Source organism: Salarias fasciatus, chromosome 16 (genome assembly GCF_902148845.1).
Source record: "Salarias fasciatus chromosome 16, fSalaFa1.1, whole genome shotgun sequence".
NCBI lineage: Eukaryota > Metazoa > Chordata > Actinopteri > Blenniiformes > Blenniidae > Salarias > Salarias fasciatus.
This window is the reverse complement of record NC_043760.1, coordinates 15,339,522-15,361,527: the sequence shown is the minus strand read 5'-3', so window position 1 is coordinate 15,361,527 and position 22,006 is coordinate 15,339,522. Positions and strand designations below refer to the sequence as shown.

Sequence of the window (22,006 nt, the reverse complement as noted above, 5' to 3'; positions counted from 1 at the left end):
TCCTCAAAATGTGGGTCATCCAAGTTGAAAGTACATGATGCAGACATAACATTTCCAGACTAAATATGATCATTTATCCACCTCCTACAGTGTTTTTTTTTTTTTTCAATTTAGGGTAAATATCCCTTTCTGACATGGGATGAGACAGACAATTGAAGAGACAATCAGACACATCATCCACCTATGCTCAATTTTGATTTATCCAGCTTTGGATTGCAGGATGCTACCAGATGAATGTGAGTGGAGAGAGAAGATGCAAACTTTCCACAAAATAGAACCAAGGCATGAAACTTAAGTAGTGACATTCACCATGTGAGGCCAGATCGCTAACCACTAACACTGCTCTCAATTAGAAACATAGAAATATATAGAAACAATATATTATTTGGCAGTCTTTCCTGCTGTAAACCTGATGCTGTCACATAGAGACACTGAGACACACACACACACACACACACACACACACACACACACACACACACACACACACACACACACTCCTACATCATAAACAGTCCTATCAGAAAGAGCAATTTGTGTTTGTTGTCGTCCACATCATGGAATTTGTAGGTGCAGAGTTAGTGTGACATTATGCTAATACCCTATTTAAATAATGTATATAGCAATAGATCTCATGACATATCCTCATTCCCAAGTGTATTCCCATTCTCTCTGCACACTTACCTGCTCACAAATGTACAATGTAATCATGAAGGCTTCCGGGAAGCACTTAAGTGGCTCCCGTCCAGTCTGACTATACATCAGTTACAAGACAAGGCCTTGTTTGAAACGGATATCTGCAGACCTCACTTTTCACATTTAGACTGAATACAACACAATGCATTGCATTCAAACTGCATTTGCTAACCTGGTTTTGCAGTGACATGATATGAATGGATGCAGTAGTTCAAAAGTGTTCGCAGATTAAATTATTATTCATAGAATAGACAGCAGGCAGTGTCAGCAGAGAGCATGCCAATAAACTTACACCTTTCATGTCTGTTGTAATATAATCTTGATGTTGGACGTTTCTTGTATTGGACCCACCCATACACACTTGAATGCCAGGATGTATAGTCTTGATCAGGTAGCAAACACACATCCATCCACTTTCTAATGTTCTGTTCTATTTTTGTATACTGTACTTATAAGGTAATGTGGACATTTGCTTCAGCAAAATTAGAAAAGTCAAAGGCACTTTGCTACCTTGTGATCCTATAACTATCTTTCTTGCCATTTCTAATGCTGCTTTTTAACTGTTAAACATGAATACGGAAGATGTGCGACGCAACTGTTTGACATAAAAACTTGATAAACAGGTGACAAATGACACCATTAACTAACACATAATTACTGAACTTCTGTGAATAATATTCATTATTCATTCATTTATTCATCAATAATGTAAGTTTCTCGGTTATTGACATTTAATGAAATTCAATTTGTCATAAATTATTACTATTTAATCCATTGTCATTAAACTGCTTTTAAAGAGGAACTATGCATTATTTTGGTCACTCCTCCATTGCGCACGGTGACAGCACTGAGTAACATGAGTGGATTTTTAGAGTGTTTATTCTGAATCCCTGCAATTAGTTGACCAAATGATTAAACATCATCTAGGTTTTTGTTATAACAAGGCCCATAATTGTCATAGTCTCTGAGGCTACAACCACCACCAGACATCAGCAGGAACGGCAGAAAGTTGGAGCGATGTCTTCTCTCAAAATTACTAAACCACTATAGCAGCAAAACACTTCAGCCATTGTTGGTCAACTATTCTTCTATGTGCTTGCTTGAGCACCTCAGTTCGCCATATTCACCATCTTCTGGTGCACACTTCTGTAAACTAAACAGACTAAGGATAGTTTCTGAAAGACTTAAGCAGAAAAGGTTATTTCTTTTGAAAAGAGTTACTTTTTGTCATGATGAGTTATAAATTCATTAGCATATTGATGAGGACCCATACATAGCACACTTTGGCTCTTTTTCTTTTGTAAATTACACATTATACTGTGTAATAGTATGACTCACTATTGTATAGGCAACATTTTCAAGAAATCCACTTAGAAATCCACCTCACTGATGGGGGTTTTTCAGGCAAGAAATGAGCAAGCAGGCAGGATTTGTACTACATTCAAACAGTGGTAAAGCATTTCAATGATTGAGATATAAATGTTTAATGGAGAGTTCAATCAGTTTCTGGAACATATGGAAGTCAGATGTAGTAATATAAAGTAATACTAAAGGAAGGAGATTTGAGCGAATTGTTTTAGTGCATTGTGAATAATAATAAAAAACACAATATTTCTCCTTGAATTCGTCCATGTGGCTCTCTTGAACCAGAACAGCTAATTTGACACGACTATCTCTTTAAAGAAGTCCTCTATATTTGGGAACAGTCCATTTAACTGAAAAAGGGGAACTCTATCTCCTGTTTTTTTCACATTTTATTATTTTACTTGAAAAAAAGACATTTAAAAGAGAATCGAAGTGTTAAAGTTATCTTTCTTGTACTAGTCGGCCTTTTTATTCTACTGGAAACATCTCTCAAGTCTTTTCGGCATTTACCAAAAAGCGCCGTTTCACCCCTTTGGGACTTTTCTATTTTTAGCTTCAGCTGTTGCAGCAATACGGAGCGTGTGGCGACGCACCGCGAGCCAGTCCCTCGGTCTGCAGTCTACAGAACGCAAAGAGCAGGGCGCAGATAGACGCTACACGCTGTTATTTGCGCGTAGCGTCGACGCAGAGGCTTCACGGTGGACGTTCGCGACGGGAACGCGCTGCGACGCAGACTCCCTGCTCTTGAAGGCATCTCACGTCAACTCACTTTACATTTTTATGATAACGTAATTAGGATATTTAAAACACTTCCTAATCTCCAGACTTTTAGTACCTTATTGATTTGTGCAGGTGGCATTTTATTATTTGTTACTATATAAATTTTTTTCTATATACCCATATAAACATGTTCTACTGCTATGATTGTGCACTGTGCAGTGAGTTGTCATCACAGTGCAAGCAATGTGCAGTGATTTGGCGTTGCAATGATTTGCAAGTATAAGGTTAGTACTCCTACTTAGGAGTTAGTACCCCTTTAAAAAAGTTGTTGTGAAGGCAGTGTCAAATGCAGTGAATCACTGATCTTCAACCTGTAAAGTTTATTATTTTGTGTACACCAAGAGAACAAGTCGAAATTCAAGAGTGTTGAGTCCCTAACTTAAAAAAAAGATTTCTAGTCTTATACTATCTGCATAGTGAAAATGCATGCTTATCTCAATACTCTGCACTAGTGTTGTTGAGTGGGATGGGGGAGATAACCAAGGACTGGCGGAGGAATTTCATTTTTGTTTTGTAACACATTTCAGAAAATGAAAACCAAATATTCTCTATATCCATTACACATTGAGTAATTATTTCTAGCCTCTGTTTCTTGAAATTTGGATGATTGTGGCTCATAGATGATGAAAATCCCTAGATTCTGTCTCAGAAAATAAGAAAATTATATTTTAGCAATTAAAAAAGAATATTTTCAACAAAAATATATAGGTTCGACGCATGCAGTATAAAACTATATACCCATACAAGAATAATATAATATTTTCAATATTATTATAGCGATATGCAAATTGTTAATCAAATATGCAAATTGGGAGGATGACGTCACCAAGTGACTTCCAGCGACTTTTACGACAGCCAATAGCTGAGGGGGAAAAAATTACGACAGCCAATCGCTACTTTCTTTACTGAGGAGTTGGCAACACTGATGCGGAGATTAGCTGCTGTCCGTATTGTTTCGCTGATGTGGGCAGCGCACTCCCGTCCGTGGAGAAAGGGCGGCGGTGGTTTGAAGCCGAGAACGAGGGAGATGTGAAGGACTGCGCCGGTGTGAGGACGTGTCTTTGCGGTCACTGTGGAGAAGCTCGTCTCGGTGAGTCGCCTTCCTTCGCTGTGGATATACAGAGAGGAGGTGTGTGGCGGGTTCCGTTGTTTGACCGTGTGTAAAAAAAAAAAAAAAAAAAAAAAAAAAAAGAAAAAACCCTTAAACTCCCCTCTGGACGTTCAGCTGTCGGGCAACAGATTGCTTTAAACTGATAATGAAGAAGACAGGGTCGCTGGTTTTAACATCGCGATTGTGTCCAATATGCGGAATTTCCTGCTTTTTTTTTTTTTAAGCCGCAAACTTGAAGAGAAATATGAAGCATTAAAAATCCGTTATTCCGGGGCGGCTGCTTGTTGGTTTTCCATACTGTCAGACAGACAGACAGATCAGACAGAGGGGGCCTCGGCTCGATCCGGAATTAAATCCCCTGGGAACAAACAGAAAACACAGGTTTGGGTTGATGGTGCTTTGTGTCAGTAATGAGCCCAGAAACGTACACGTTTGGCGCTGGTGTTTTTCTCCTGCTTGCGCTACACACAGAGAGGAGATGGTGTGTGTGTGTGTGTGTGTGTGTGTGTGTGTGTGTGTGTGTGTGCGTGCGTGCGTGCGTGTGCGCACAGTGAACCGCTGGGCAGGGAGAACAGAGGGATTTTTCATGTCTCAAATCATAGGATGAGATCATTCAGAATCACACACACACACACACACACACACACACACACACACACACACACACACACGCACACACACACACACGCACACACACGCACACACACCAACCACTATAAATAGCAAAGTGAAATCGTCAGATCATTTGACTTGTCTGAGAACTGATACCTCTTTATGTCTCCGTCATAACTGTACATGCACAGGCCAAACCCTGCTGATCCTAATGATGATGCTCAGGTGGCTCGATGCTGTTTGACACTTCTCTCCTCCATCCAGGGAATTCAGCATTTGGTGCATTCTGCATGTGTCTCCTCTCCTCTGTGCCCGCCTGCCATTGCTGGTTATTAAACAATGATTCCCGAGAGCTTTCAGACTGACACTTGGATGCATGAAGTCTCACCGAGGTGACGCTCCTGGCATCTCGCAGTGTGACGAGAGGCTGGCCCACAGTGTGGAAAAGCAAGCTCAGGCAGGTTTAGTTATTTGGCGACAAAATGAGCAAAATAAATGAGGTGTGATGAGCAAATATCCACCTGGCATGTGGACATGTTTGCAATTCCTTATGAGAAGCAGGCTGCTGTTCAATCACATCAGACAGTCTTTGAGGATATTTGCAACACAGTAGAAAAATACTAACAGTGCAGTTGCACATTTTGTTGCGATAATGAGACTGATATTTAAGTTATTACATGTTTTTTTCTGCAAGAATGTAACCATATCCAAGACTGATGTTATATTGCACTCATGTTTCATTGGATGCTCTTATGAAATAACAATTTGATTACTATATAACTATCATGATTATTAACCCAAAACCATCACCTGTGTGTATTCACTGCTGCAGTTCTACGTTAACATCAACACATGTTTGAAAAAGAAGCATCTTTGGTGATATTATTTCTTTCAGATGAGCCAGAGATTAGAAAAGAACATATTAACTACATCTTCTGTCAACACAGCAGTCCAGAGAGGACTAATGTTACACTTACTCTAACAGAGATCCTGCTTGGAGAGTTTAACATTTTAGCGATCGAGCTCGAGAGGCCTGGCTGAGATAGTTTGGACTTGGAGAGGCGGTGGATATATTAGACAAAGGATGTTTGAGACGGAGCTGCCAGGCAGCAGGAGGAGTGGAAGACCTCAGAGATTGATGGAGGACATGGAGATGGTTGACGTAACACTGGAAGAGAAGAGAGCAGCTCAGAGATAGGGAAGGGAAATTTATGCTGATCTGAATGTGGCCGGCATCATGTCACTGAAACTTAGTGTGTTGGTTTCATTTGTGTATTTTCTAGAATAGAAACACCAGATATTCACACACACGGTTAAACAGACATGTACTTCAAGAAATACAACATCCTTGGAGGGTTAGTTTTGTTATTTTTACACTTTTCATTATCAGTCAACAGCAGCTAAGTAGCTTTATGCAATGAATATATCAAATAACTTGCTGTCTGCAGTTTGAATCTTGTTATATTTGGTAATGAAAAAAATAGAATTTTGACTTTCCTGAACCTCACATGAGCTCTTTCCACCTGGGAAATTTGGTTAACAGCAGATGATAATTCTTTCAATCCGTCTTGTTTCTGCAAGGGCTGCAGTCGTCTCACAGCAGCCTACTTTACACCCTCAAATACCCAAAGCAAAACTCCAGCGTGACTGACTGCAGAGGTCAGGGGAGGACATGCCCGGTGCCAATCACAGCTCGCTGCTGAAATATGTGTGAGTTGCATGTGGACAGCTTTGAGCCCAAAAGAAACATAATGCCGGTTTTTGTGCGGTTCTGGTTAAATGGGCTCTCAAATAATGATTTGAGACCAGAGGCTGCCAAGTTAGTCACTGCTGGTGACCCACAATCATGTGATTAAACATCCAACAGGCTTGTTGGATTTCTCCTTTCAGGCAGTGTTGCACGGGGTGTGTAAAATGTGTGATTCTGAAAGTCTGCAGTTGTTGGAGGTACGATGATGGGGCAGTCAGCTGACTTCACATCATTAGCCATTCCATCACTGTACAGCGTGTTTCAAAAATATTTCCTTCTGGGATTAATGAAATACTTCTATTCTGTTCTGATATCTCAGAGGAAAAATTGTCGTGTTGTTAATGTTGGAGTCACATACAGCCTCATTTCATCCTGAGTGAAGTAGGGCCATAATAAGCTTTGAATTTAAACTTTCAAGTGTTTTTTTGTTGTTGTTGTGTAGAGAATTACGTGATGGAAATGTCTAGATTTTCTCAAAACCAAACAACTATGGAAATAACAATGTCAACATAAAGCCTTTTTTACTGAAAACTTGGCAGCATCAGCAATATCTCAGCTCAGGTCTCAGTGTTGTGTCCCCTGCTATTAAGTTATTTGTTTTTTCTTTTAAATCCATGTTTCTTGACATTTTTATAATTTTCTTGGCAGTTTGGTAGGCTGTATTGGAGCCTCTTGCAGGCTGCTTCTCGCCCATGGCCCTTATGTCTGAGACTCCTGGCCTATTCATTGTTCAGACACATTCACCAACCATTATCCAAGTTTGCATTAATGCTCTTATTTAATCAACAATAATAATCTAAAAATATATAACAGTTGATGATGAGTATTTCAAATCATATAATGCCCTGCAATTTTTTGAGAAAATCACATGTATAGCATTAAAAAAAGCAACTGAAACTAATAATAAAGCTGTGACTTGGCCAAATTTAGTGACATGACAACCGCCTGAAGCTCAAAGACATTTTAAACTTGGTGAACCACATTTTTTTTTTATCACCTCCTGTGAATGATCGATGAGTGCTGGTATAAATGGTACGGGGTGTGCCCCTCTGCGTTCGTCCCCCGTTCCCATTCTGTGAGTTGTGTTGCCGCTTTGTTCCCACGTAAAGAGGGAAATCCTTTTATCCTTTCCCAAGACAGCGACTAACCATTTCTCAAGAAGCCCAGAGAGACCGAGGAGCCGCTGTGAGGACAAAATGCAAGGTCCAAAACGCAGCGGCGTCCTCTGTTTTACACAGACAGCCGCGTTTCAGTAAACTGAAAGTGCAGTTTTGTATTTGTTTCTAAGAGGAAACAGAGTAAAAGTTTAATCCTGATGTGGATCATTTTCAACACAGCTAATAAACTTGAAACATGCCTCTGACCTTATTAGCATTTTAAGACTATTTCCCAGAAGCATATAAACCCCAAACAACAGGACAAAAGATTTTTTCCCCCTGTTTTAGTGAGGCTCAAAACAAACGGCAGTGTGAGAAGAGGAAAACGAGTTGACGCTCTGTGCGATTCTCTCTCCTCACATCTTGGGGATGGACAGACGTCGGTTGTGTTGTGGTGATCAGAGATGAGAGGTGTTTGACAGATCCCACCGCACGGACTCGCAGGGGGAAATCCTGACACACCCCAAGAGGTTGTGACCTGACTTGGCTTCAGCAACACTGGGTCACCCCTCACACTCACGGCGACGCTGAAAACCACACCTACTGTGATTTCACATGGCCTCTCAACTTTTGCTTTTGAATTCCTTCACGCTGTTGTAATCTGTGTTTTCTTTCTTTTCAAAAGGCATATTTTGTGACAACCAACCAACTGAAGTAGTTTTTTTTTTTTTTAACGTCCGGAATTTGGCTCAGAAATTCTTCGCTGAACCTGCCTGGTGTTGGAAAGGAAGGAAGATGCTTCCTTCCCTCCATTGTGCTGGGCAGGAATGGATGGACTTGAGCCAACTGACAGCTGTTTCCTGGTGGGTGAGGGAGGAATGGGCGGGGTGGCGGGAGCGTCGTGCTGCTCGCATCGCTGTTTGCTTTCTTTCTTTCATTTCTCATTTGTTTTGGGTGCGACATCACAACTTATAATTCATGCACTGCAAACAACATACGTTTAACCCTTCTTACTGCTATTCAGACCATCAAGGATCTGGAGTAGTGTTTTTTTTTTTTTTTTTTTTTTTTTTGTCTTGATCAGTGGATTACAATATGGGGGTCTGGAGTCTCTGTGGGGAGGGAGTCAGAGATTATGGGGCGAGCTCTGAAGTTGTTGAAATTAGAGTGGCACATGTCAGAGACAACCACAAGTAGCTTCTGAGAGCAGACCTTGGAAACCGCCCATTGATTTGACTTTGAAGCCTCCTGCTTTTGTATGTTGGTGAGAATGGGTGTGTGTCTGCCAGCATTTGGCTTCTCTGTTCGGCAGCTTCTGCAGAGATCTGTGGGCTCTCCGGGGGACAAAAGGGTTTTCGAAGATGCCATCGTTTTCAAAACTCACCACCAATGAAAATACATCTGTCTTTGCAAAATGTTTTGGGAGGGAAAGATGAAATTTATGATCTGCCCTGCTTCCAATCCACCTCAAAGCGGGTCTTGAAAGGAATCGTGGGCAATAAGACACATGGCTCCCAAATAGCCACTTTATAGAAATACTAAAGTTGTGCAATTTTAAATCAATCCTGTATGTTTAGTTAGTTTCCACTATACTCGGAGTCCTGTATTCGTCATTAGGAGCTGAAGAGAGAGAGAGAGAGAGAGATCTCAGCTCTTGCGCACTTGCTTGACCGAGTGTATAAAAGTGTCAGGAAGTCACTGTGTTATGTAGAAACCGACCAGAGATAAGCGCAGACAACATGTGCAAGCCAAGGTGTAAAGTAGCGCTAAATGTACAGTTTCAGTTGCTAATTCTGGTAAATAGATCACCCGGCTACTCAAATATCACACGCGCTTTGCTTCTTGACGACTTAGGAGGTTAAAGGAGATCAAGCTTTGCATTGCGTTCAGACCTGGTGAAATGCACAAATTTCCAGCGATGGTTCCGAGTACTTGTGGAAAGTTCCTGTGGAAGAACGGCCGTTAAAAAGGTCCTCCCCCAAGTGGCTGAAATGTCTGAAGAATGCGGTGAGGATACTGCCACGGGCCCGTTGGAGGCTGTGTTCTTCCACAGACACTTTCCCACAGAGGGCGACTTGTGTTCTCCTCTCCAGGGCCAAAACCAAAGCTAGCTTCAGGGCTAACTCTGTTTACCTTACTCAGCAGTCTGGTATCCAAACATAGGACTCGGTTTTTGACTTGTGGAGCTTTCAATGTCCGTTTGCCCGCAGCTGAAATTGTGCATTCACTGCGCCACGAAAACCTCTTGCAGCACACTTTAGTGTGGAGACTATGAGCTCAACAGCGCTGTCCGTTATTGACTGTTCATATGAAACTTATCTAAGTGGACAATTTCTACAATGGCGGTCCAGAGATTGTGATGCATGTTATTTAAATTTGTTTTTTTTTTTTTTCTCGTGCAGTGGTCATTGGTTTGCCAATAAAGTTACTGTTCACTCTTAAAGGTATTATTCCAAACCTTGAGTCCCACATGTGGAGTCTGAAACGTGAATGTTATGTAGCAAGAGGAGAAAAAGGGCCAAAAACAGGAAGCGACTCATAAAATTGCTGCGGCTGTCGTAGTGAGTCAATACCATGTTGTAGCATTTCTATAAACTTTGTCCTCACACGCCCCCGGCTCCTCCTCTCGCCTCCTCTGTTTCTGATTTCTCTCGCCCTTCCCTCACGCTCTGCCTCCCATGCCATGTTCTTTTTGTGGCTCTTTGTGGTCAGCAGTGGTGTGAGCGTTTTACCACAACAGCACAGGATTGCACGACAGATTTTAAAGTCCCATATTGATTCACTTGATTATGTTAGAGGGGAAGTACTGTACAGGCTGTTCCCCTGTGGTGCCGATGTACAGGCCAGCTGAGTTATGTGCTGTTTTTTACAGTTTTTTTTTTAATATACTGAGCCAGTATGTCGAAACGCTCTTCTGTCAAAGCTCTCACACTGTAGTAGGATGTGTATTTTTGTTTTGAAAAGGCCATAATTACTCAGTACAGCTCTCCCTCTCCTGTCCTGTGGTTTTCCATGGTCAGGGAGAGAAGATGTCATTAGTCTGCTTCCAGCATCGATGACAAATACAGAAACCTTTTCCAAGTCTGTCTTTTTTCCTTTCGTTTTTTTTTTTTTTTTTGTAGTGTTCGTGCTTATATCGAAGACATGGCGGCTCTCAAAAATCGCTTTGTCTAACTTGGTTGGCCAACACTTGTCAGGCAGCGAGACACTGACCTCCTTGACAACTGCTGAGGCATTTCCTGTCGCTTTCACAATGGAAGCCTTTTGTAGTCGTTCAGAGGAACGCGCTTCACTTGAGGCAAGAGTGACTTTGCTTCACGTGCTGATGTGCGCACCGCACACGAACGCAAACGCAGGAGGAATGACACAGAAAGCAACGCAACTCCGGTTCAGTTATGAAATTATGAATGCTTTATTAATGCGTATTTGTACTGAAATTGTGTGAAATCAGCTTATAGGATGGAACAGACGGCATGCATGCTTTGAAAAATACATTCGATTTTTGGTGTGGAGGATCGGTGACAGAAGGTTTGGGAAAACACTCCGGAGAAAAGAGAGTGAGGCCAGAAAGTGCTGAAACTGCACGAAGCAGGCTTTTACAAGTTAAGCTTCCTCTTGAAATGAATGCATTCTTTGCGCTCTGTTTATTGCAACAGTGGTGCCAAGAATACGGATCGGCTTCCCAGTGCAGTTTATCTCTCTTTTCCAATGTATATTTAATTTTATTTTTTTACAGTTTAATTTTAATCAAACCCTTCATTTTAAGATATAACTTTTTCAACATTTGCTGGCACTCTAACTAAATAAACATGGGAAATTACTCTATTAGTAAATACTTAAATTCATACACATTTTACTGTAGATTTCACTGTAAATAGCTCTGGCCATTGAGCACTAAATCTGTTATTTATCACCTATTGGTAGGAGCGCTTGTCCTCTTGCTCTGGCTCTTTGGCTTACTCCAGTAATACAAAGGTATGCGTGTTGAGTTAATATTTGACGTTGTGTGTCGATGTAAAGGTCTGTGGTTTTGTCAGTTTCAGGCCTGCGTGGTAATGGTGGCTTTTCCAGGTAAATCGTGAGAAAAGCTCTGGGTCTCATGACCATGACCTTAAAATTGTTGGTATCGATGGATATGGAGGGATTAAATAGTTTTAGAAAAAAAAAAAAATCAAGATATGCTTGAAAATTGTATATTTTTAAATGATTTGTTCCTTTTTAAATGTTTTCAAAAGAAATGAGAAGAGAACTGATAATTTTATTCATTGTATAAAGGAAATGGAAAGGAATGAAAATGGTAAAATAGGTTTTTGACATTCAGAGCTGTCGGTTATCAGTAAAAACTGACCACATATTTTCAGCTATATCTTTATATATGAAAAACATTTGGAAGTTTGTCAGTCAGTGAAATAAATACAACACCGATTTTTGATTTGGTGGCATAATTGTTCAGGAACCAGAATCTTTCTGTCTTTCATTAACTTAATTGACTGTAACATGTACAAAATAGGCTTGAAATTCTATTTGCTTCATCCCTAAGATTGGGGAAAGCACGAAAAGCACGGGCTCTATTTGCTTTTTGTTTACAGCCTTTTCAGTTTGGAAGACTTCACACTAATGACCCTTTATTTTCTGGATACTATCACACATGTTTCTGTTACAGCCGACAGCAAAATGCTGCCCATCAGGCCAGTCTGCACTGTTGAACCCATCACTAATCTCGTGTCCTGCAATGAATACTAGATGTTTGCTCCAAGGCACCAATAATTAAAGCATCGGGAAAAACTTCTCAGCAGACCTAGAAAAGCTAATTGTTTGGTTTTCATAATCTTTTCCACATCCAGTCACTCAGAGCTGTCAGTCTGCCTGTTTGATCCATAAAGTGCAGTTGTCCGCTCTGTGGTTTCCGCCATCTTTTTTTTTTTTTTGCCCCCTCTTTCTGCTGTGATCTGCTCCTGGATATGATCCGCTGTCTCCATGGAGATTGAAAAAAATGAAAAAGAAACTCCCCCAGCTTTTTCTGCGTATTGCCCCCTCCTCCCTCCTCCTCTTTGTTGTCGCCCCCCCCACTGTTTGTTTCTCACTCTCAGCGCTCCGTCTCCACCAGGTGCGTCTCAGCAGCCGCCTACTAGCCTACTTCCCACCTTCGCCGCCGCTGCCGGGGTCGCCATGGCAACCAGCGCCGTGCCAAGTGACAACCTGCCAACGTACAAGCTGGTGGTGGTGGGGGATGGTGGCGTTGGGAAGAGCGCCCTCACCATCCAGTTTTTCCAGAAGATCTTTGTGCCAGACTACGATCCCACTATCGAGGATTCATATCTCAAACACACTGAAATCGATGGACAGTGGGCCATACTGGATGGTGAGCATCATAACCGCCTCATAAGCGCCATCTGCCATCGTAGTTTTCTGTTACTGTGCATTAAAATGAAATTGCACGACTGTGTGTGTCCACGTGTTTGCGGACTCCAGTGCTGGACACAGCCGGCCAAGAGGAGTTCAGCGCCATGAGGGAGCAGTACATGAGGACCGGAGACGGCTTCCTCATCGTCTTCTCCGTCACGGACAAGGCCAGCTTCGAACACGTGGACCGCTTCCATCAGCTCATACTACGGGTCAAAGACAGGTAGGCCCGCCGCCGCTCGCCACTGGATCTGGGCTTCTGGGGAACACAAACATGCTCAGAACAAAAAACAGCAAGGGGTGCAATATGTTTAGTTTACATGCGCATCCCCTTCAAAAATAATCGAAAATGGTGTTTCACTCTGAATTGTGGCCTGTCATCCATCTGAGAACATGGAATAATAGAGCTTTTTAAGATGCTTTTAAGATGTCTTTGTTTCTTTCAATGTCAATTCAAAGTTTATTGTCAAGTGCATACCATGTGTGCAATAAAATTCTCTCTCTGCGGTGTGCAGTACAGGATGGGTAAGATAAAAAATAAAGAGTATAAAGAAAAACAGGGCAAAATAGGCAAAAACTTTATACAATACAAAAAAAGGCAGTGCAAAAATAGGTTTAAAACATCTTTATACACAGAATAACAGTAAAGACGTTATTTTCATGACTTACAGTAATTACTGTTTTTTATGCTGTTTCACTTTTTTTTAATAATCAGTGCAATATCATATATAACATTCACTGTTTAAACAATAGAAGAATGACTTTTTGATATGCGAATGTTGATTTCATTGAATTATCTCCTGTCTACTTTGTGTGGGCTTTCAGAAGGATGCTCTTCTACTTTTATTCGGTGTGTTTATGATTTAAGTAGCACTACAGTTATAGGAGCCTGAATTATATTATAATTCTAATTATATGAATATTCTGTATCTGCCACACTGGAACTGAACAAAGTCTGAAAACTTCCTCATGACAGGAATTAAAAAATTAATGATAAAAATTCAAATATCAACAGTTTTCGGCCGGAAAACTCTGATTTCCCTGTATTGTATTTCTGGGAATGAAACGCTGACAGATTTGATGTTGGATATGAGAAGCCTGTATGAAAACAAAGCTGCATGTGCATTTCTGTTGAATGTAGATCTTTTGATCAAGCCATGAAGCACATTAGTACACTTGACCCGGCAGTTCAGACAGCCTCGTACCTACACGGTGTCTTAAAATAATTTTCTTTGCTGCTTGTGTCTAGATTTAACTTTTTAAGAAGCAGATGTCATCTTTCAAAATGCGTCTCGGGGTTTCCCCCCCCCCCCCCCCAGAGAAGTTGTTGGGCCCGCTGGCCAGTGGCTACTTCTGCATGCAAGCATGATTTTTCTAATCTGTTCGACTTGAACAACAACAGCGCAGAGAGAGAATTTCTCAATGCTGAAGTCACCCATCGTACTGTCGCCACGCGTCCTCGTCCTCTCTGCCCTGTGCTGACTCATCAGGTACATTTCAGGCAGCCCTCAGAAGCGCCGCTATCACATCATTTGGGATACGAGTGGGTAAAAATAAGCTCCTCTTCCTCACTTCACTCTCGGTTGGCAGAACGTCCTTTTTTTTTTTTCTTTTTTTATTCTGTTGCGTTGTGAATGTAAGTGGAGAGACGAGCATCTGTTCACTCGTGCTGACTGACAGCACACGATAAAACAAGAGTCTGAGGTGAAACAGAAATAGAAGGGCGAGCTGAGCTAACAGCTTTCGATCCATATTTGGTGGTACCTGACTGTACCCACGACTTCTGAATCCCCACATATATTTATCATATGAATGCCTGCTCTGCTGTTTCATGCCATCCAGGGAAAAGTGTGAAGATGATCACATGTCATTTCATTCACTGTGCTGCATGTGTGTGTGTCTGTCTGTGTGTGTGTTTCAGAGAGGCCTTCCCCATGGTGCTGGTTGCCAACAAAGTGGACTTGGTCCATCTGAGAAAAGTCACAACAGACCAGGGCCAAGAGATGGCTGCAAAACATAACGTGAGTCCTGGATATGCAGCATCATGGACTCAGGATAGCTGCATGAATCAAAGTGTTTTTTTGCTTTTTGCATCACTTTCAGAAACCAGTTGTTTCATTTGGATCGGAGTCAGGCTTCCTTGCGAATGGTTGCATGTTAACAGAATTAAAACTTATGTAATCTTGTCACTGAGGCAGAGCTGCTGAGTCTGTTTCTCTCACTGTGGCGTGTGAGTGGATTTATGTCCTGAACTGGGAATAACAGCATCGTACAATGAAGCACTTTTTACATTTATCCATTTTATTGCAAAGTAGAAGCTCAAGGTTGTTGTGTAATGGCTTAAAGAAAGAATGAAAAAAGGGATTGTTGCAGTGGGACAATCCTCCAGGATGGGGTGAACCGAGCTTTCAATCAATGCTGTTCAGAAGGGTTGAACTGATAAACTGATGTTTCTCTGTGGTCGTGGTGAAGAGGATGTGGGTGTAAATTTAACTTTCTAAACTTAGATTTAACGTCAGGCTTGTTTCGAGTGATGTGGGTTCATGGTTTTTAAAGTGTGGTGCAGGTTTAACCTGCTGGAAACCAGAAAGATTTGGGAAGAAACAGCAGAAGGAAAATTATATCAAAATTTCAAAATATCCCTTTTTTTTTTAGCGTGCTGGACCAATGATAAAATAAGATTTAATGCCAGGTGCCACAGAAGCAGATGTATAACAGCTATTTCCTGGTATAGAACATGCAAAATAAGAGGAAACGGTTCCCCAGGACTCAGAAACATGCGAGCATTGAACACCTGCCCTTTTCTTAGCTTTATGCTGGGACTTGATAAGAAGTGGCAAGTCATCTCACACCAGCACTGCGATCTGTGTCCTCATGCCGCAGCTGATTTTTATCTCGTTCTTTTTGGTGAACTTCTTCTTTCTTCAGATAACTTATATTGAAACCAGTGCCAAGGATCCGCCGATGAACGTGGACAAAGCCTTTCACGAGCTGGTCCGTGTTATAAGGTAGCTTTTGATTTTTTTCCTCACTTTTTAAGTGGCAATAATGTCAATGTCTTGTTGTGAAATAGTTTTTTTTTTCTCTGCAGCACAGCAGCATAAGCATCTACAAATATGTAGAGCGCATTATGCATACATCATGTTACTTTACGTGTAATGTCCTTTCCTCAGAGGCATTCAGACGGTGCAGCAGTGGAATGTGGAGGCAGTCCGATGGTTCTTAGGAAGAGTGAAAAAGGACAGAAAAATCCCAAAGCTATTTCCTGTCTTTACACACGTGTAATTTCAGAAGTATTCGGTTGAAGTGAGTGTTTTTCCAGTGTGGTCATGTTCTATTTTTAGGTAATCCTGCATGGACACAACACACAGAACCGCGTCAGGAGTTGGATTGGTGAAAAGAGTGTCAGGGTTGGGAAAAGCTCTCAGTTTGTGACTCATGAGGAAACTTTCTGTTCTGAACCGACTTGAGCAGATATATGAGTCGACACTGCCCTCTTGTGGCCAGATTGCAGAACTACATAGTTCTCGTATTAGTACTGTATGTCATGTCTGTGTTTCAAAACTTCATTTTATTGGGTTACTATCTGTTTGAAATGAAGTTTATTATTAGAAGCATGTTTAGATTATCCTAACTGCCAAAACATGAAATCACCTGAAACAAAATAAGGTGTAACACACGCCAAAATCAAGCTTGTTTTTTTTTTTTTTTTTTTTTAAATATCCTATATAAATAGTTAAAGTTGACTAAATATGTGAAATGAAGAAAAAAAACCCTAAAAAAAATAGCTATACCTATTCACAAAGTACAATTTGGATATATTACCTTATTTTTTTAATCTTTTGCATTTTTTTCATGGATTTTCTTTCAGTCATTTCACACATCTTGGCTATTTTATCCTGTTGAAGTACTTATATCAACCATTTCTTAATGTTTAGAGGAGTTTTAGCTATACTTAGATTTTTTTTTCTTAATTTTCCCCCCTTTTTACCCCCCAACTCTTCCTTTTCTTCTCCACAAAAAAAGGAAATGATGATACAATGAAAATGAAAATATTGTGTTTATTTCCATTCCATATTCTGAAGACTTCAGGAAGCGGACACAGAGGGGCTGAAGAGCCACATGTGGCTCCAGAGCCGCAGGCTTCAGACTCCCGCCTTATGCGGATTTAGAAGGTTCAGGTCGGATCCTGACCGGATGCCGTTTTGTTTCTGCCCACAGGCAGCAAGTTCCAGAACGAAACCAGAAGAAGAAAAAGAAGATGAAGTGGAGAGCAGAGCGGTCGACGGGCTCCCACAGGTTCCACTGCGCCATATTGTGACCTCCCTCGTCATGTAGACCATTCAACACGTGCACACAAACACACACACACACACACACACACACACACACACACACACACACACACACCTACACGCACATCAACACACCTTTGGATGTCAGGGAACTCCCCAGCAGCGGTTAACTACTGGAGCACAAAAGGGACGAGGGTGAGTTTGGCCCAATGAATCCAGAGGGACGGAGGCCGGATCGTATCAATCGGACTATTCGGCCCCTCAGACCTTTTGAATTGCCTTGGAATCCCTCCTTCAAAGGTCGTTTGAGCCCCTCCCCCACTCCAGTCTGTATCCAGCTCCTGAACTGTTTTTCTCAATCAAGTGTAATTTTTGATGTTGGTATCAAATGCGGCACAAGAAGACAAACAGAGATGAGAGAATTACCTCCACATGTGAACCTGCCCTCCGGAGAAGAGGGGGAAAACAAAGGAAAGGGAGCGCGTCATGCTTCATGGACTCCACCACACTCCTGTGCTTTGAGGAAAGGAAGACAAGCGGCAGGTTGAGTCTCTGCGGAAGGAGAGCGGTGACAGACGATGCTGTGCGATGTTGTGAACGAGCGGGCTGAGGGCTGCATGCGCGCCTCGCGGCCGCGCCAGACAGGGAAGGGCATGTCGTAGCGAGCAAAAGTAACGTGACAAAAAAGAAAAAAGTTGTATGGTATGGACGGACGGGTGGATGTGACGGCCATATCAGCTTGTTGAAGTGCTGAAACAGTGTTATCGTATGAAGGCGAGGGGCTCCACTTTAATGTAAGTCTAACAGGGTTTCCACCAACACCCATCTGTTTACAGAAACACAAATTATTTTCTCACAGACGGTAAGAAAGAGCCACTGCCTCTCTTTTAAAGAAATCGTTACTGTTGGTCGGGTCGCCTCTTCAGTCATCGTCTGTGACGTATCGAGTGCAGCCATTTACCAGTACTGTAAGAACAGTCGCCCTAATATATATTTTTCCCTTCTTATCGAATTAATAATACTCTTTAAAGTTGCTTTTAGTGGGGTTATTTTGTATCTGAAAATATAGAGTAAAAGTTATATTTGTGATTTAAAAAAAATATGTAATTATAATCAGCAGTGTAAACACACGCAGTGCTGTTTTTAAGATGTGTAGGAACTTCTGAGTGAAAGCGAATAGGTTAAAGGGATCACGAGAGCTCCGCGTTCCGGAGCCCAGACTGGCTGGAGAAGCTGATTTGCACTGGCCACTAACCAAAATAATGTGATGTCACTTTATGTCATTCGAGGGGCTTTTTAGCACTGAATTCAGGACAATGGAGGAAAACGATTCAGTGGAGGACAGAGGAGAAATACTGTAGCCCCGGGATGAGCTCCAGGGGGCTCAAAGCCATGCTAACCTAGCTACAGAACAGGCTGAATCACACACACACACACTCCAAGCAGCCACACACTCGTATGTCGTCGTGAGGTTGGTGGTAGGAATGTACAATTTTAATAACCTACGAAATGGCTCGTACTGTTAACGCACTAAAGTTTCGGTGGACAACTCTCTTGTCTGGGTGAATGCCGACTCTTGAAGGAATACATTTTTTTTGCACTTTTAATACGACTTTCCTATTGGCATGTTGTTTCTCGTCAAACCTTAAAGGCACGGTTGAAAAATGAAAAAAAAAAAGAAAAGAGAAAAAAAAAAGATCTGAATGTAAAATGACAAATTAAGCAAACGGCTGATTGGTGTTGCAACCCTGTGTGCCTGCGTATGCTTTGGCGAAAATCAAATAAAGTGGAATTTCGATTTTTGAAATAAGAAGGTAACACAATAAAATACACCTCAGCATGGAAGCAGAAAATCAACCTCAGCAAAAAGATGGAAGGCAGTATTAATCTCCTTTAATCTACTGTTAAAGAGACTGGATTTAGAGTTTCCACAGGAGGATCTGAGACGTGGGATTTCTCGTCACGGAGCAACAGACTCTCTGTCATGAGGTGGAAAAAGAAGAAAAAAAAATATATGAATGTTTGACGAAAATGTTGCATCATGTATGTTTGATACCATTTTGTATTATTGATATGAATTGATATGATTCTTGCAAAGTGTTTTTTAAGCAACTGAATAATTTATTACTGTCTATGTTACCTCAGTGTGTCCCAGACCTGGACAAAAAAAAAAAGAAAAAAGAAAAAAAAAAAAAAAGACTCCCCAATGTTTCTCTTTATTTTTGGGGGGAATTTCACAGGGCCGGAGGCGGCTTTTGCCTCAGTCCCAAAATGTTACGGACCAAGACGAGGTCCTGAGCATAAAATAGGGACCTCTGCTTTACTGCATCTCACATGAACGGCCTCATTAGTGTGAATGTAATCACACAGAGGCCAAAACTTGGAAAAAAAAAAAAACATTTATCTGAGGTGAGCACGGTGGTTTCTGGTCTTTTGGTTTCATTGTTACTGTATTGATTGAAGGGGGAATATCTTCTATCTTTCATTAAAAAAAAAAAAAACGTAAAAAAAAGTGAAGAATGTGTCTTGAAATGTCAACATTTTCACGCAACGATCCAAAGCTCATGTCTTAACCAGCTGTAGTCCGTTTGACCTCCTGGCTTCAGACTCATACCTCCCGCCACATTCGTCAGAATAACCTCCTTCAGGTCAAATCTGATTCCACATCTCCGCCGATCTGATCCCCGGACCACACGTGAGCTAAACGGAGCACTTTGACTCGGAGAGGTAGCATTTCTTCCCCCCTCCTTTTACTTGTATTTGGAGTTCTGTAAATGATTTGTGAACATTCTGAGACTTGGTCAGTACGTGAAGGGCTGTGTAAACTTTTTAAGTTTGGATTATAAAAACAAACAAACAAAAAGAAATGACAAAAAAAAAAAAAAACAAAACAAAGAAAAAAAAAACAAAGTGAGTTTCACAACGATTGTGTAATGTGTGTTTTGGCAGGTCTGTTGTGTTCTAACCGGCTGTGTCAGACTGAGGAGCTAGACGAGGCACAAGCGAACTGTGGCCTTTTTCTCTAGCCTCAGGGGTCGATTATATTTCAATAAAAAAGTTCAAGCATTGTGACTTTACTTACTTGTTTGATTTTTTTTTCCTGGATTTGCATCAATTGTAGCCTATAGTATATGAGGTAGAACTTCCAGGAAGAAGAAGACCTCAGAAGATGGATGGATGACATGACGGAGGACATGGAGGTGATTGTATCACGGTTGAGACAGACGATCCACTGAGAAAAATGTTCACAATGCAAACCTGATAATCCTAGAACCACAGTTAACTCAGTACTGAATAGTATTTTTTTAACATCAGCAATCTGAGAGCAGAGTGGCAGATTGGTTACAGGCAATGCACATTTTTAAATCATAAACAGAAAGGACGAATTAAAAAAAAAAAAAAAGATTTCACCCCTTGAGATTAATACCAGATTAGTGTTTCACACTCTGGCCTTGCCGCAGTTTGCACACAGTACAAAAATATTCATTTTGGCTTCACTGATGACTCCTAAAAAAATAATGTTTTTCTGTGTGTGACGGACTCACAACCTGTCCATGATGTACATTGTTCATATTTTCTATTTTGTTTCCATCCTTTTGAGCTGCTGTGCTCAAAATGTGTGGCTGAAGTTTTCACCCTATACTCATTTTTATTTTTTCTGAGTATCCCCTTGCAGTATTTTACCCATTCTTTATTTACTCCTGATTACTATTGAATATCAGGGTTTTGGCTTCAGATGGAGACAGTTTTACATTAACTCTTAAAACATTTATAAAATGCATATTATTACTATTACTGTCTACAGTGGCAAAATGTTTATTGTGAAGACATATCAGTGACTTCAATCTCCACCCATGAGCGATCCTCTGCCCAAATCTGCACCCGTCAGCACTTAGCAAGGGGAGGAGGGGGTTACTGGTTGATGAACAGAGGCTGTAAATAGATCGTGGAACTTGCCATCAAATGAAGATGTCTTCAGGGGCAACAATGCCAGAACCGGGCCCCCCGGACTGAATTGATGAGCCTCAGCACTATGAGCCTCCCGGTACTTCATGTTGGCCTGGGGAGAGTCCAGGCTCCTCCTAACACGCCCCCCTTGTACAACCACTTCTGGAAACCACATTCAGGTTCAATTTCCTGAGCAGACTTCCTGGTCATTAGACATGTGTGGCACGTTCTCACATACTGTTGGAGCCTAGGACTTCCAACTCTCTCCACCCGGTTCTTTATTCTATACTTGGTGTGAAAAATGCCAAAACAGCTGACTTTAGATTATTACTATTTATTTAAGTATAGCCAGATGTGATGTTCAGTGCGCTGGACCTAGCAGAGAATAAAAAAGCAGGACAATACCCCAAATATTCCACCCCGAAAGGATCCTGATCAATCATGAAACAGAGCTTTTATTCCATGTTCTTCTGGGCTGCCCCAACAGATACGTTGGACTTCATTCGCAATTGGACAATTTGGTATTGATGCCAGCTGCCAACCGAGAGCTGATATCATTATCAAGGATGTTTGAGACACTGATGTGTGAGTGTTAGTATCTCGAACATGTTGGTATATTTACATTTTAGCAGAACATCTTAGAAACTTGGTGCACTTGTCCCGGGGACAAGTGTCACAACGGCCTGATGTATACACCCAACAATACAGAAAAACATCCATTTTCAACCGAGGCCAAAAGAAGTACTACAGGATGTACTTGCTCATCTTACTGATTATGAGATGTCTTCAGCACCCCCTCCTGGAACCTGGAGGGCTCAACAACCTGGCAAACAGGAGCACCAAGGAAACAATCTTCATGTGGCAACCACCTTCTTACCACCATTTTGTCCTCCACCAGAAAACCAAGAGGAGGATAACCTGTATCCCCAGAACTGACAGAGCTAGATAT

General features: G+C 41.4%; 1 protein-coding gene across 1 annotated transcript; it reads left to right on the top strand.

Moving 5' to 3' along the window:
* The first annotated feature begins 3,780 nt into the window (after nt 1–3,780).
* On the top strand, nt 3,781–20,038 carry mrasa (muscle RAS oncogene homolog a). Its single transcript, XM_030111760.1, has 7 exons — nt 3,781–3,931; nt 12,519–12,773; nt 12,884–13,037; nt 14,736–14,835; nt 15,743–15,822; nt 17,036–17,167; nt 17,212–20,038. Exons 2-6 carry the CDS (start codon nt 12,581–12,583, stop codon nt 17,133–17,135), a joined length of 627 nt encoding a protein of 208 aa, XP_029967620.1. The 5' UTR covers nt 3,781–3,931; nt 12,519–12,580; the 3' UTR covers nt 17,136–17,167; nt 17,212–20,038.
* Nucleotides 20,039–22,006: the final 1,968 nt, after the last annotated feature.